Below are 11,596 nucleotides of genomic sequence, written 5' to 3' on the forward strand. Positions count from 1 at the left end.
AAATATTAAACATTATTGTGCAGCACGTAATATCGACATTTTCTTATCATTCCTAACGTTATACCAGTATTATGAACTGTATGATATGGCCCAGCCCTACTTTTCAGTTTACTAATTTTCATCTGTTTGCAGTAAGACCAGCAATATTTCACCTGCATTAAATCACAATCATGTTTACATTTCCCTTCTTGACTGAAACATTTGGATCAGTTTTAAATCATATAACAAGCGATTAAATTACACAAGATCATGAGAAAAATCATGTTGACACCTCATGACCCTGATGAAGGCCACAAGCCGAAACGCGTTGGTCAATTATTAAAGTTGTTCATCTTCCTTCAAGTGTTGCTGGAGTTGCTGCATTGTGGCCTCTTTCACAGAAAGAAACCAAAACCTCAAACTTTTTATCTCATTAACTCTAGTGACCAAATATTTGGTGTAACATTTGAATTAGTTATGAAATTGCAGAAGAAAACTGTTGTTTTCTTTCCAAAGCACAGGCTGAATGAATCTCAAAGCTTTCTTTTCCTGCAGTGTTTTTTTTCTTTTAAGGTGACTTATATCAGAAATATTGAAACACACAAACAAATATGGCAGGAAATTCTACCAGGTGCTGTTGAATTCAAATCATGCTCTCCCTAAACCAGGACGGGGCAGGGATGAAATATGCAGAATAAATCCTCATCTGTGCACGTTGACAGTCCCGATTGAACCTCAGATATCTGATGCTAAGATGAGAGAAAAATTAAGCAGCCACTTCCCTCCTATTGCCACTGAACAAAAGCTAAATTTAGCTCTCCTATTTTTGGACCATCACCCTCAATAAAACACATGATGCCGTGCGGAGATGAAAGATCTGCTTCTGTCCTCATTTAGGCCGCAGATGCGCCCACACACTCATACATGAGCATGAATGATCCAACCAGTGACTTCATGCACCAGTTAGCTCATCTTGCTGTCACATGTTGCTAATAGTAACAGCCCAGTTTCTCACATTTGCCTTTCTTTCATTTTTGAATTACAGCAGGATCTGCAGCACTGCACTTCAACACTGTTAACGGCTTTAACTGCCAAACAAGATGTACTTTGATATACGTAATCAGATCAGAAACTGTATATGGCAGCCCACCCACTTCTCAACCAGTTCAAACAAAGAAAAAGCCACACTGAGATCCTTTTATGTTAATAATATAAATTCAAAAAGAAAAGGAGAGAAAAAACAATCAAATGTTTTCCACAATAATTAGAGCTGCATAGAAAATAAATTATCTCATGGAGTAATTGATATTCTGATTTTCAGATATTATATCTGATCCAGCATCCATATGTTGTTGATAATCGTGAAATGTTTTTTTTGTTTTTTTAATCTAGTTAAATAGCTAAAACATCTGTTTTAAGTCTGCTCAAATGAATTAAAACTGACTAATAAATTCTATTTTGCTATAAACAGTATGAGTGTACACAATAAATGCATAAAAGTAGAAAAAATGCTCAGGATAATTTATTTAATTTCACTTTCGCTTGATTTATTTGCTAAAGGCTATGCAGTGTTTGCTGCTGATGTTAGGATTGCACCTAGACATGACAGGCAATGTAGCTTATATGCACAATTGTATATTTATTGCAAGTGAACTCTTTAGGAATATATATAAAAGAGGGAATGAGTGATATCCCAGATAATTTGGGTAATGATTTAGAATTCACCCAAAGCAAGCAGAAGACCATCTGTGAATGCATATTATATTGAACCTTGAATAAATAGGCTACGGTAGCAGAAGACCACACTGGGTTTCACTGTTGTCAGCTAAGAACAGGAACAACAGCAAACTGAGGCTTCAATTCGCACAGGCTGAGCAAAATTAGACAACAGAAGACTGGAAAAACATTGCCTGTTCTGATGGGCCTCGATTTCTGCCGTGACATTCGGATGGCAGGTACTGAATAGGGTGTAGCAGTTAAGGTTGGTGGTGGTGTAATGATGTGTTCTAGGCACACTTTGGGCTCCTTAGCCATTGTCCTTTCCATTCTTTGCCAGTGTTTTTTTGATCAATTAAACTCTAATTAAATAGTGATTAAATGCCTCACAGAACTATCTTAATTGCTTGTTGTGAGTCAAGACAAATTACGGTTGTCTTGACTCACAGCAGGACTATAATTTAAGACTGCTGTAGTAAAAGGAGGATTGTGACTTCCATCTGCACTAATTTAAATTCAGTGGTATAGCTTTATTCTGGGACACATCTCTAAGAGCAGGAGCAAGACCCCCACCCCCCCGAGGCTGGGGTGGAGATGGTTTGTAATGTAAATTTTGCAGATATGCAGGAACTGTACACAATCTGAAGCAGCTTAAATAGCGCGCCCTATATGAGATTTGCTAATTGGATGTGTGGAAGCTTATCAGCTGAGGCGTCAGCTGATGTGATCTGGGCTTGAGATCAGCTGATCTGCCTGGATTGTGACTGAGATTGACCTCATGATCTGCCTGAAACAGTACTGTGCTCGGTTAATATAGAACAGAGAAAAGCAGGAAATCCTCTCGTCCGCCAAACTGCAATCAGTGACTGTTTCACAGTTTTTACTTGATGAGAGATTTCAGCAACGTTTCTGACACTTCCTGAAATTGATGGCCACATCACGTTACCATCTTTTAGAAATGTTCTGCTTGTTTGGGTTGAGCTTAGCGCCTATGCCATCTGCATGTCAGAATCCATTAAATGCATGCTGGGAACTGTCTCCATCTCCTTTCTCTTCAGCCTGACCATCCATCTGTCCACCTATTTGTATCTTGCAGTCTTTCCCCTCCTTCCTCTAAGATCTCCTTCTTCCACTCGCCCTCTCATTAGAGCTGCTGAATTATTTAACATCAGACAGTGGGCTTGGCTGCTGAGCCAGAAGGAGATGAAGAGGAGAGGAGGAAAAGCTGGAGAGACGGAGAAGCATGGAGGTGTCCGATACTGCGGGAAGTCGTGAGTCAGCAGGGAGAGAAAGAAGCAGTGGGAGGGAGGAGTGAAGGAGTTTATAGATAGCTTTAGGTGATACGACAGGAGAGAGTGGCGTCAAATGCCTCCCGGTGCGTTTGTGTCCGTGTTTGTGCATGCGCGCATCGATTGAGCGGAGAAGGTCATGGAGCTGAGAGGAGATTAGCAAACTAGACTCGGAGTAGGGGGAGCGCGGCAGCAGAGCTAACGCCTCCTCTGAATAGCGCAGAAACAGGAGGGCTCAATACAAAAAGGACAAGAGGAGCTGTTGCAGTATGGGGGAGAGCTATATGTACCAGCGACTCCCCTACACCAGAGGAGAGGGGGAGGGGGAGGATGAAGAGGCGGGAGACAGGAGTGTCGGTGGACAAATGGTAAAGTCTGAAGTTGTGGGTGGATGTGCAGCATCTCTTCTTCTCTGGCTGTAATTACACTATGTCTGTGTCTTTTTGTTCAGTGTTTTTCTATGAATATAAGTGTGGGTGTGGGGATGCAGGTGTATTGATCTTGGGTCTAATCTTACAGCAGACACCAGATTTCATTTGATGTCTGTTTAAATTATTTAGTATCCTCATGGTTTAAAAAACAGTGTCTACTTTGTGAACCCTGTAACTGCACCAGTTATAAGTTAAACCAAAAAACTTCATTCTGAATTCAGTTTTAGGGTCTAAAATTACCCAACAGCAATTGACTATAAAGCAATAAATTAACAAACAAGCAAACAAATGTATTCCTGCCACTTAATTATGGAAGCTTGTTTCTGCAAGTCTGCAGAGGTAATATCAAGTTAATTTGGGTTATTGTCTCAAAATTTCATGTCAAAATTTTGACTTACTGATTGAGTATCTCAAAATTTAAAGTTACTTTTGATTAAGTAGGTCAACATTTTGAAATTTTAACGTACCTCTGCCTGGATTTTTTGTTTTGTTTTGTTTGTTCTGGTTTTTAATTGTGAATGGCAGACAAAAGCCTTCACACTTAATGTTGCTTCCGTTAAATTTTAACCATTTTGTGTTGGGGTCCTGAATCCAGAGCGAACCTGCTAATGCTAGTCTAATGCTTAAGTCATGGTTCCACAATTGGAGCTGTTTGAACATGCGTTTGTCTATGGAGAGGGGATTTCAGCCAACTCAACATGTTTCTGTGCGTAATGTGCTGCTCCCAAGGGTAAAGTTTAGTTTTGCAAAGAGCTCTATGACAGCGCTGTATTAATGCGTTTACATCTTTTAATAGTTTTGAAATATTAGGATGAAGCTATACAAAAAGCAAGAAGCTAGAGCTAGTGGTTGTTTACCTTAGCTTAACAAAGACTGTAGACTACAGTTACAGACAAATGCTGTAAAGGTAACGCTAACAAACACTCTAAAGATCTAATGAACATTTTGTATCTTTATTAATTATCCAAGAAAATTGTCACTTCACTTATTCTGCCTCAACGAACACAGAATATTGCTAATTAGATGCGATTTACTTGGATCTTTCTCTTTCACATAGAGCCTGGCTAGCTCCTCTTTTCTTGGCTAAATTAAACCACTGTTGGTTTTAGGCTTGACATCAGTAAGTGAAGTTTGTACGTAAGAGTGACATTAGATTAAGGCAAAGTAAATGTTGTAGTATATTGTCACAGTATACGGTATACAATTAAAGCAATTAGTTAAGAGGAAATTGTAGTTAGCTTATCATGAAATGGTGCAAAACTGGTTTTAGTTAATAATTTAAAGTCTGTGAAAAACTTTAAAGGTCTTTCAACTTGTGAATCTGTGAATCTGCACATTTGCTGCACATGCAAAAATGACTCCTGCTTCGAGACACAAATTCCAGCCTTAAGGGGTCTCAAGCTAGTGTACTCCTCGTGTCTGCACAAAGCCTGGATAAGTGGGAGGGCTGCATCAGGAAGAGCATCCAGCGTAAAATCGGTGCCAAATCAAATATGCAGATCTATCCACTTTGGCTACCCCTTGGGAAATAAAGGAGCAGCAGAAAGTACATTTTGCTGGGGAATCTGCAAAAAAAGATGAAACAGTAGCGTCCTAAACAATTGTCAGAAAATGTGTTTGTTGAATCTTGAAAGTCATTTTCAGGAGTAAAAATGCCCCAAATTTTCTTACTCCAGCTTCTTAAAATATGAGCACTTATTGTTTTCTGTTCTTGATGCTTTTCCAGATATCTAATCATTACATTGGTGCTGCAGATGTCACATCCCATCAGTCATTTTGGCTTTTCATAGCTGAGAGTAGCTCCTGCACTTAGAGCACACATTACAGTGTGCCCATTAATGGGGTCCATTAACATCACGCTCAGTAATGGAACAATTCAATCGCATAAGCAGAGCTATGTTAAAACTGCAGGCTGTTAACAGCACTGTATGCATCCTGATGCAGGTGAAATGTGTGTTTGCTGTGTAGATGCAGTGTGAGGAGGGCACAGAGTGGCTGCTGGAGCTGCTGACAGATGTGCAGCTGCAGCAGTACTTCCTGCGGATCCGTGATGATCTCAACGTCACACGACTCTCACACTTTGACTACGTCAAGAATGAAGACCTGGAGAAGATCGGCATGGGACGCCCAGGTACCTCTTTAAGTGTTTTTCACCCCAAACCTACGTGATAAACAGGTAATCTAAACAAATATCAGATGTGTCTGTGTGTTATCTTTTAGAAAAATACACTATAAACATACAATAAAATCCAGGTTTATTTGTGTTTGTGTTTTTGCTGGTCCAGGTCAGAGGAGGCTCTGGGAGGCAGTCAAGAGGAGACGAGCCCTTTATAAAAGAAAATCCTGGATGAGCAAGGTGCAGTACCTCTCCTGTCCTGAAAGTTGCTCAAGCAAGGCTGCAATCTCACAATATGATATTCATGTATAAGCTGCATTTGTAAAAATGTCTGCTTTCACCCTCAGGTATATTTAGGAAAAGGAATTTTAGTTTGTATTGATGTGGCTTTGATTCTAATTTTATTTTATTTTTTCATGTTATGTCACATGGTCTATGTGTGTCTTTTATCAAAATAGGTTAATTTAGATTCATTCAGATTCAAATCAAGCGTGTTCGCATGCATAAGAAGTTTCTGGCCCTGCAGGTGTTTCCAGTGAAACGACCGGACGCTGACACACAGCAGCCCCTCGGGGCATCGTCTGCCGCGGCCCCGGCCAGTAGTGAGTCAGGGGCCGCGCTCACCTGCCTGATTAGAGAGTCGGAGCTTCAGCTGTTTGAGCGGCTTGGAGACGGGACATTCGGGGTGGTGCGGCGAGGAGAGTGGACTGCACCCAACGGCAGAGTGGTGAGATGAAGAAACACAGTATGAGGCAGCTGAGAATGTATGACATAGAGGCTCAGGGTGTGTTTGCCCACAAACAAGCCACTTGGGTCCCATCTAGGCTAAGCATGTGGGTCCCATAGCAGTTTATCCCTTTTGGGCCTGTAAGAAATATATCTGTGGGCAACTAGTAGTCTGCTTGCATGAGAAAACCTACGTAGGAGGTAGAAAGGGCAAAGCTGCCATGGGCTCTGTGTGCACACCAACTAGGGGCCCACATAGGATAAATGTGGGTTTGCAGCCCCACAGTTCACCCACAGCTACCCACTGAGGGCCCACACTGGCATGTTGGCTGGTATATTATTTATAAAAAAAGAAACATTATACAAGGAAATGTGACTATTCTGGAGAAGATGAAAACACAGAACATGTTTTAGTACACAGTCAGAAATATGAGGCTGAGAGAAGGTGACTGATTCAAACCATTTTAGTAAAATGAATCTTATTGATATACTGAAAAAGAAGTGAATGTTATCAGTCCAATCTTTCATTTTCTGAAATATCACGCGTGTTCTGCGGCCCACTGTGGGTTGTGTGGGTCTGCCCACAGAGAGGCCACACATGCCCCAAAAGGACACATTTGCTGGGTATTTGTCACTTCCTCTTAAGTTAGAGCATCCCATTTGAACTCCACAAAGTGATTTACTTATTTATTTTTTACAGAGGTTTCTCTAATATCATCTCTCCTTTTCTTTGTAGTTGTCAGTGGCAGTAAAATGCCTGAAATCAAATGTACTGGACTCAGACGGTCTGGATGATTTCATCAGAGAGGTGAATGCCATGCATTCACTGAGCCACCAAAACCTCATCCGCCTGTATGGCATCGTCCTCACACAGCCTATGAAGATGGTAATCCATGAGACACACACACACTTATAAGAGGGAGTTTGTCCTCTTTTTGAGAACTTGATTTATTTCCAACAGTCGATACATTGTAGCTGCTGAGCTATCAGATGTTTTCAGTGATTTTACGCTGAATGTTTCAGAGCTGTTAAGCTCAGTTTAGCCTGCAGGAGTTTCTGCTGCCTCAGGTCTGGCTACTTTAGAATAGCCCTGAATATAAGATCAGTGTTTCCCACACACAGAGGAAATTCAAGTACAAAAGAGTTCACACAGTCTACAAGTTAAAGATTTGCCGCTTCCAGATGTAAAATATTTTTTTAAAAAGCACTGAAAAACAGTACAGACGGGATATATATTTTAAAAGCAGTGCACAAAACATAAACACAATGAGCTCTGAGCACATTTTGTTTGTTGGAGTGTAGGTGACTGAGCTGGCTCCTCTGGGCTCCCTGTTGGATCGGCTCAGAAAGCGACAGGGTCACATCCTCATCTCCTCGCTGTGTAACTATGGCGTGCAGGTCAGTTAATACCGAAAGGAAAAACCCCCACAATGAAATTCAGTTTTATCACACTGTTCTCTCTATTAGATTTTCTTGAGTACAGTTTCCATAATATTTTTAAATTTGTTGGAGATACAGCTCTATTTTATGACATTTCCCATGTGTAAGAATGCAAAAATGCTCCCATCTGTCACTCCACACCTTCTCCACAGGTGGCCTGTGGGATGGCTTACCTGGAGCAGAAGCGTTTCCTCCACAGGGACCTCGCAGCCCGTAATGTGCTGCTGTCCACCAATGAAACTGTGAAGATTGGAGACTTTGGCCTAATGAGGGCACTGCCTAAACACACCGATCAATACGTCATGGAGGAAGGCCACAAAATCCCTTTCCCATGGTGAGAGTGACTTTTTTCTGTCTCTACATACTATCTGTGTTTCATTATCTCAGCATCTCAGTTGTTTTTCACCGATCTCTCCAGGTGTGCTCCAGAGTCTCTGAAGTCTCGCACTTTCTCTCACGCATCTGACACCTGGATGTTTGGGGTCACCCTTTGGGAGATGTTCACCCACGGACAGGAGCCGTGGCTGGGTCTGAATGGGAGCCAGGTGCATCTTTGAACAACCCTCTGACATAAAAAATAAAATAAATGAATTATTCATTAGCTTCAGCTAATCACGCCATTATTTATGTGCCGGTTTACAGATCCTTCACAAGGTGGACGTGGAAGCTGAGAGGCTGTGTAAACCAGACGATTGTCCTCAGGATATCTACAATGTGATGCTGCAGTGCTGGAGCCCCAAACCTGAAGACAGACCAACTTTCATTGCCCTCAGAGACTTCCTGCTCGAGGTAGCACAGTAGTTTAAGCAAAACACTGTCGATCGTAATCACTAAATGTGCTTTAGGAAACGATTCTTTGTTGGCTGCAAGTATGTATTCCATGTCTAAAGGCTGTCTTTGACTCTGCTGGTGACACTAACGACACTGTGTGTGCTCTGCAGACCATGCCCACAGATATGAGGGCCCTGCAGGACTTTGAGGAGGAAGACAAGCTCCAGATTACAATGAATGATGTTATCACCATCATTGAAGGAAGGTCAGTGTGTGATGTTTTGTTAGCTAGAACATGCCTGTAAGGCATCCTTTTAGCCTGATTTTGAGAGAGCAAGCAGTTTCTTAATCAGGTTTGAGAGTCGTGCTTATGTAAGTGCCTACTACACAATGGATCTCCCGTTGAAACTGGATTCCTTACATTGTAGAAAATTACTGCAATTATAATCTTATGACTTCCTTATCACATTAATGTGCGTGTGTGCATTGTATATATTGTATGTCTGTAACTACCTAACTACTAAATTAAAACCCAGAAGTTGGCAATTAAGAACGTGTACTGCTACAAGAATGCACATTACTGTAGGACAGTCACCACGTTGTTTTCATACCTGTTTGTGTGTTTTCAGGGCAGAGCACTACTGGTGGCGAGGTCAGAACAGGCGCACACTGCGTGTCGGTCAGTTTCCCCGTCATGTAGTGACGTCAGTTGCCGGTCTTTCCGCCCAGGACATCAGTCGGCCACTTAAACACTCTTTTATACACACTGGACATGGAGACACAGACCCCCAGAGGAGCTGGGGACACGCAGACCGCATAGACAGGTTAATGATACGGTACCTACAGTAATGTAGTGTCATACAGTGTGCTTCGTCAGATGTGACTGTGCTCTCTGTGTCCGTGGATGGCTGTAGGCTGCTGGGCTAATGTTAGAGTCCCACCACAAGTCCAGGACGCAGAAATAGAAAACTGGAAAATGAATCTATTACAGAATAGACTCTCCTTTAAAACAGGTTAGGAAGGAGGATTTATAGATTTGTGTTATTTACATTAGGATTCCACAATGATAAGGCAGGAGAACAGATAACAGTTCTAAAAAAAATCAGTTTGAAAGAAAAAAATCACATAAAGACAAAGCACTAAAATTGCCTTTTAACTGAAACCATGCATGTACTATTTTAAGACTGCGTATACTGCAGCTCCCCACTAGAGGGCAGCTGTGTATCATGCATAGTTTAACAGATGTTTTGCTGTTGAGCTTTAGAGGATTTTAGAAGACACGTCCACATCACTGCACTGTTTGCAACAATAGAGGAGTCGTGAAATAATTTTACTGATGTTCCAGTACCTACAACGGGATTATTAACATGTTATTAACAAGTATGTTTATTAGCTTCAACCATCTTCAGTATGAGTTAAAGGACAGGACTTGGACTTATTTTCAATTTTAAACTTTTATTACATAAAAATGATTTTCTTTCCTTAGCCTGTACTTGGGGAACCCCATGGACCCTCCTGATGTCCTGGGAATGGATTCAGGCATTGCGAGACCGACCAAACTTCCCAACCGTGCCAAGAGTAAATTCATTTGTGCCGTGAGAATTATTGCTGAATAGTGATCTAACTTTTCTGTTACACCGATGCATGTCAAAGCGAACCTAAACGCCTTTGTCTGTTTTTATCAGAGCTACCTCCCCCTCGTCCACCCCAACCTGCCGTTCTGCTCAAGAGTGAGATTTTTTCTTTAATCCTTCAAACACATGCATGTCAGTAGAAGCAATTATCTAAATCTAGAGTTTCATGTGTGTCCAGAGCCGTTCTACGACTCTGTGATGGACGATTATGATGACGAGGAAGACGCCAGCGCGTCCTCTGGGTTGAAGAAGCTGGGAGCATCCCTAGGTCTGAAGCTTCGGCCGTGGGAGGGGACAGGCGTGCGTTCAGCCAAGAGCGAGGTGTCGCTTATTGACTTCACCGATGACAGTTTCAGCTCTACCACACCTTCTCCGCTCACTGAGTCTCGGCAGCTGGATGAGGACACCCTAAAGGTAGCTCAGACCTGAGTCAGACTGTAATAGTTGATGCTCTTACCCTCATTAGTAAGAGATTTTTTTTTTTTTTACTTCACCTAATGTGACTTCAAGACTGCATTGACCAATATGAGTCCCATTTCCCCTTTCATTATGGCCTAGAACTGTCTTTTAATGAACTGTTGAGGGTTGATCAAGCTGAGGTTGGCATGATTCTTTTCTTTCTTTGAATGTCACCCACTCCCTGAGTGGAACCATCCTGTAATCACAGCAGAGGGGTCTTATATTCCCAGCTCATCTGGAGAATTAGCCATCTGATCTTTTCAGTTCACCATCTACAACTAAACAATGATTGTGATGTAGTTCAAAGGTTTTCAAGACACGAGGGACCTTACACAGCCACATGCACGGCAGTATCCTCAATCAAGTGTAGGTGGTGCACACACAGCTTGAAATCTTTGCCAGTACTCACAAATGATGAGCTGTCTTGTTTCCCAGAGACAGTGGTCCAACCTTTGGCCTAGAAATGTCATAAATAACCCCTTCCACTTGAATTCACCCAAGGCGCGTGCAATGTGATGGATGATCAGTACTTATTGATTGATAATGTACACGTTCACGCTTTAGTGGTCTTCAGCGGAGTTGCACAGCAATTCCACCTCATACCTTCAGTCTGCCTTCGATCATCCTGACCAAGCTGCAGCTTCATGATATTTATACTCAAGTTTTTGAAGTAAAAGTAAAATTTATTTATATAGCACTTTTTAAGACAGGAAGCTATTACAAAGTGCTTCACATGGGAATAGAAAAGCATTTCAAACAAATCAAGTCACTTTTAGTGTCACGTCACATTACTGGTACACTGGTACAGCACATGTGAGCAAGCTTCACAGGCAACAGTGGTGTGCAAAAAATACAAGAAACATAAGAAACAAGCCAAATATAAGAGCAGGAATGTGAGAATTATAAGAATAAATATGTACAATTTTAAGGATGTATGCACATTAGTAATATCTATGCCAAAGTGTGTGTGTGTGTGTGTGTGTGTGTGTGTGTGTGTGTGTGTGTGTGTGTGTGTGTACACATACATATATGTAA

At 41.6% G+C, this 11,596-nt stretch overlaps 1 protein-coding gene across 3 annotated transcripts in view; it reads left to right on the forward strand.

Annotated features, from left to right (window-relative positions):
- Window positions 1–11,596, forward strand: part of tnk2a (tyrosine kinase, non-receptor, 2a) — a 22,199-nt gene that overhangs the window by 3,871 nt on the left and 6,732 nt on the right. For 2 of the 3 annotated variants that reach the window (XM_013910156.1, XM_013910157.1), the window contains exons 3-15: window positions 5,384–5,546; window positions 5,701–5,771; window positions 6,058–6,258; window positions 6,994–7,143; window positions 7,560–7,655; window positions 7,850–8,031; window positions 8,116–8,242; window positions 8,340–8,486; window positions 8,639–8,733; window positions 9,098–9,292; window positions 9,955–10,046; window positions 10,154–10,198; window positions 10,281–10,516. In XM_013910156.1, coding sequence (XP_013765610.1) covers window positions 5,384–5,546; window positions 5,701–5,771; window positions 6,058–6,258; window positions 6,994–7,143; window positions 7,560–7,655; window positions 7,850–8,031; window positions 8,116–8,242; window positions 8,340–8,486; window positions 8,639–8,733; window positions 9,098–9,292; window positions 9,955–10,046; window positions 10,154–10,198; window positions 10,281–10,516 — 1,800 coding nt within the window. Of the gene's footprint in view, window positions 1–2,728; window positions 3,353–5,383; window positions 5,547–5,700; window positions 5,772–6,057; window positions 6,259–6,993; window positions 7,144–7,559; window positions 7,656–7,849; window positions 8,032–8,115; window positions 8,243–8,339; window positions 8,487–8,638; window positions 8,734–9,097; window positions 9,293–9,954; window positions 10,047–10,153; window positions 10,199–10,280; window positions 10,517–11,596 lie in introns of those variants that run through there. The other variant, XM_005730445.1, reaches the window with a different exon arrangement.

Source organism: Pundamilia nyererei, unplaced genomic scaffold, assembly GCF_000239375.1.
Source record: "Pundamilia nyererei isolate P.nyererei 1_Seehausen unplaced genomic scaffold, PunNye1.0 scaffold00037, whole genome shotgun sequence".
NCBI classification, from domain to species: Eukaryota; Metazoa; Chordata; class Actinopteri; order Cichliformes; family Cichlidae; genus Pundamilia; species Pundamilia nyererei.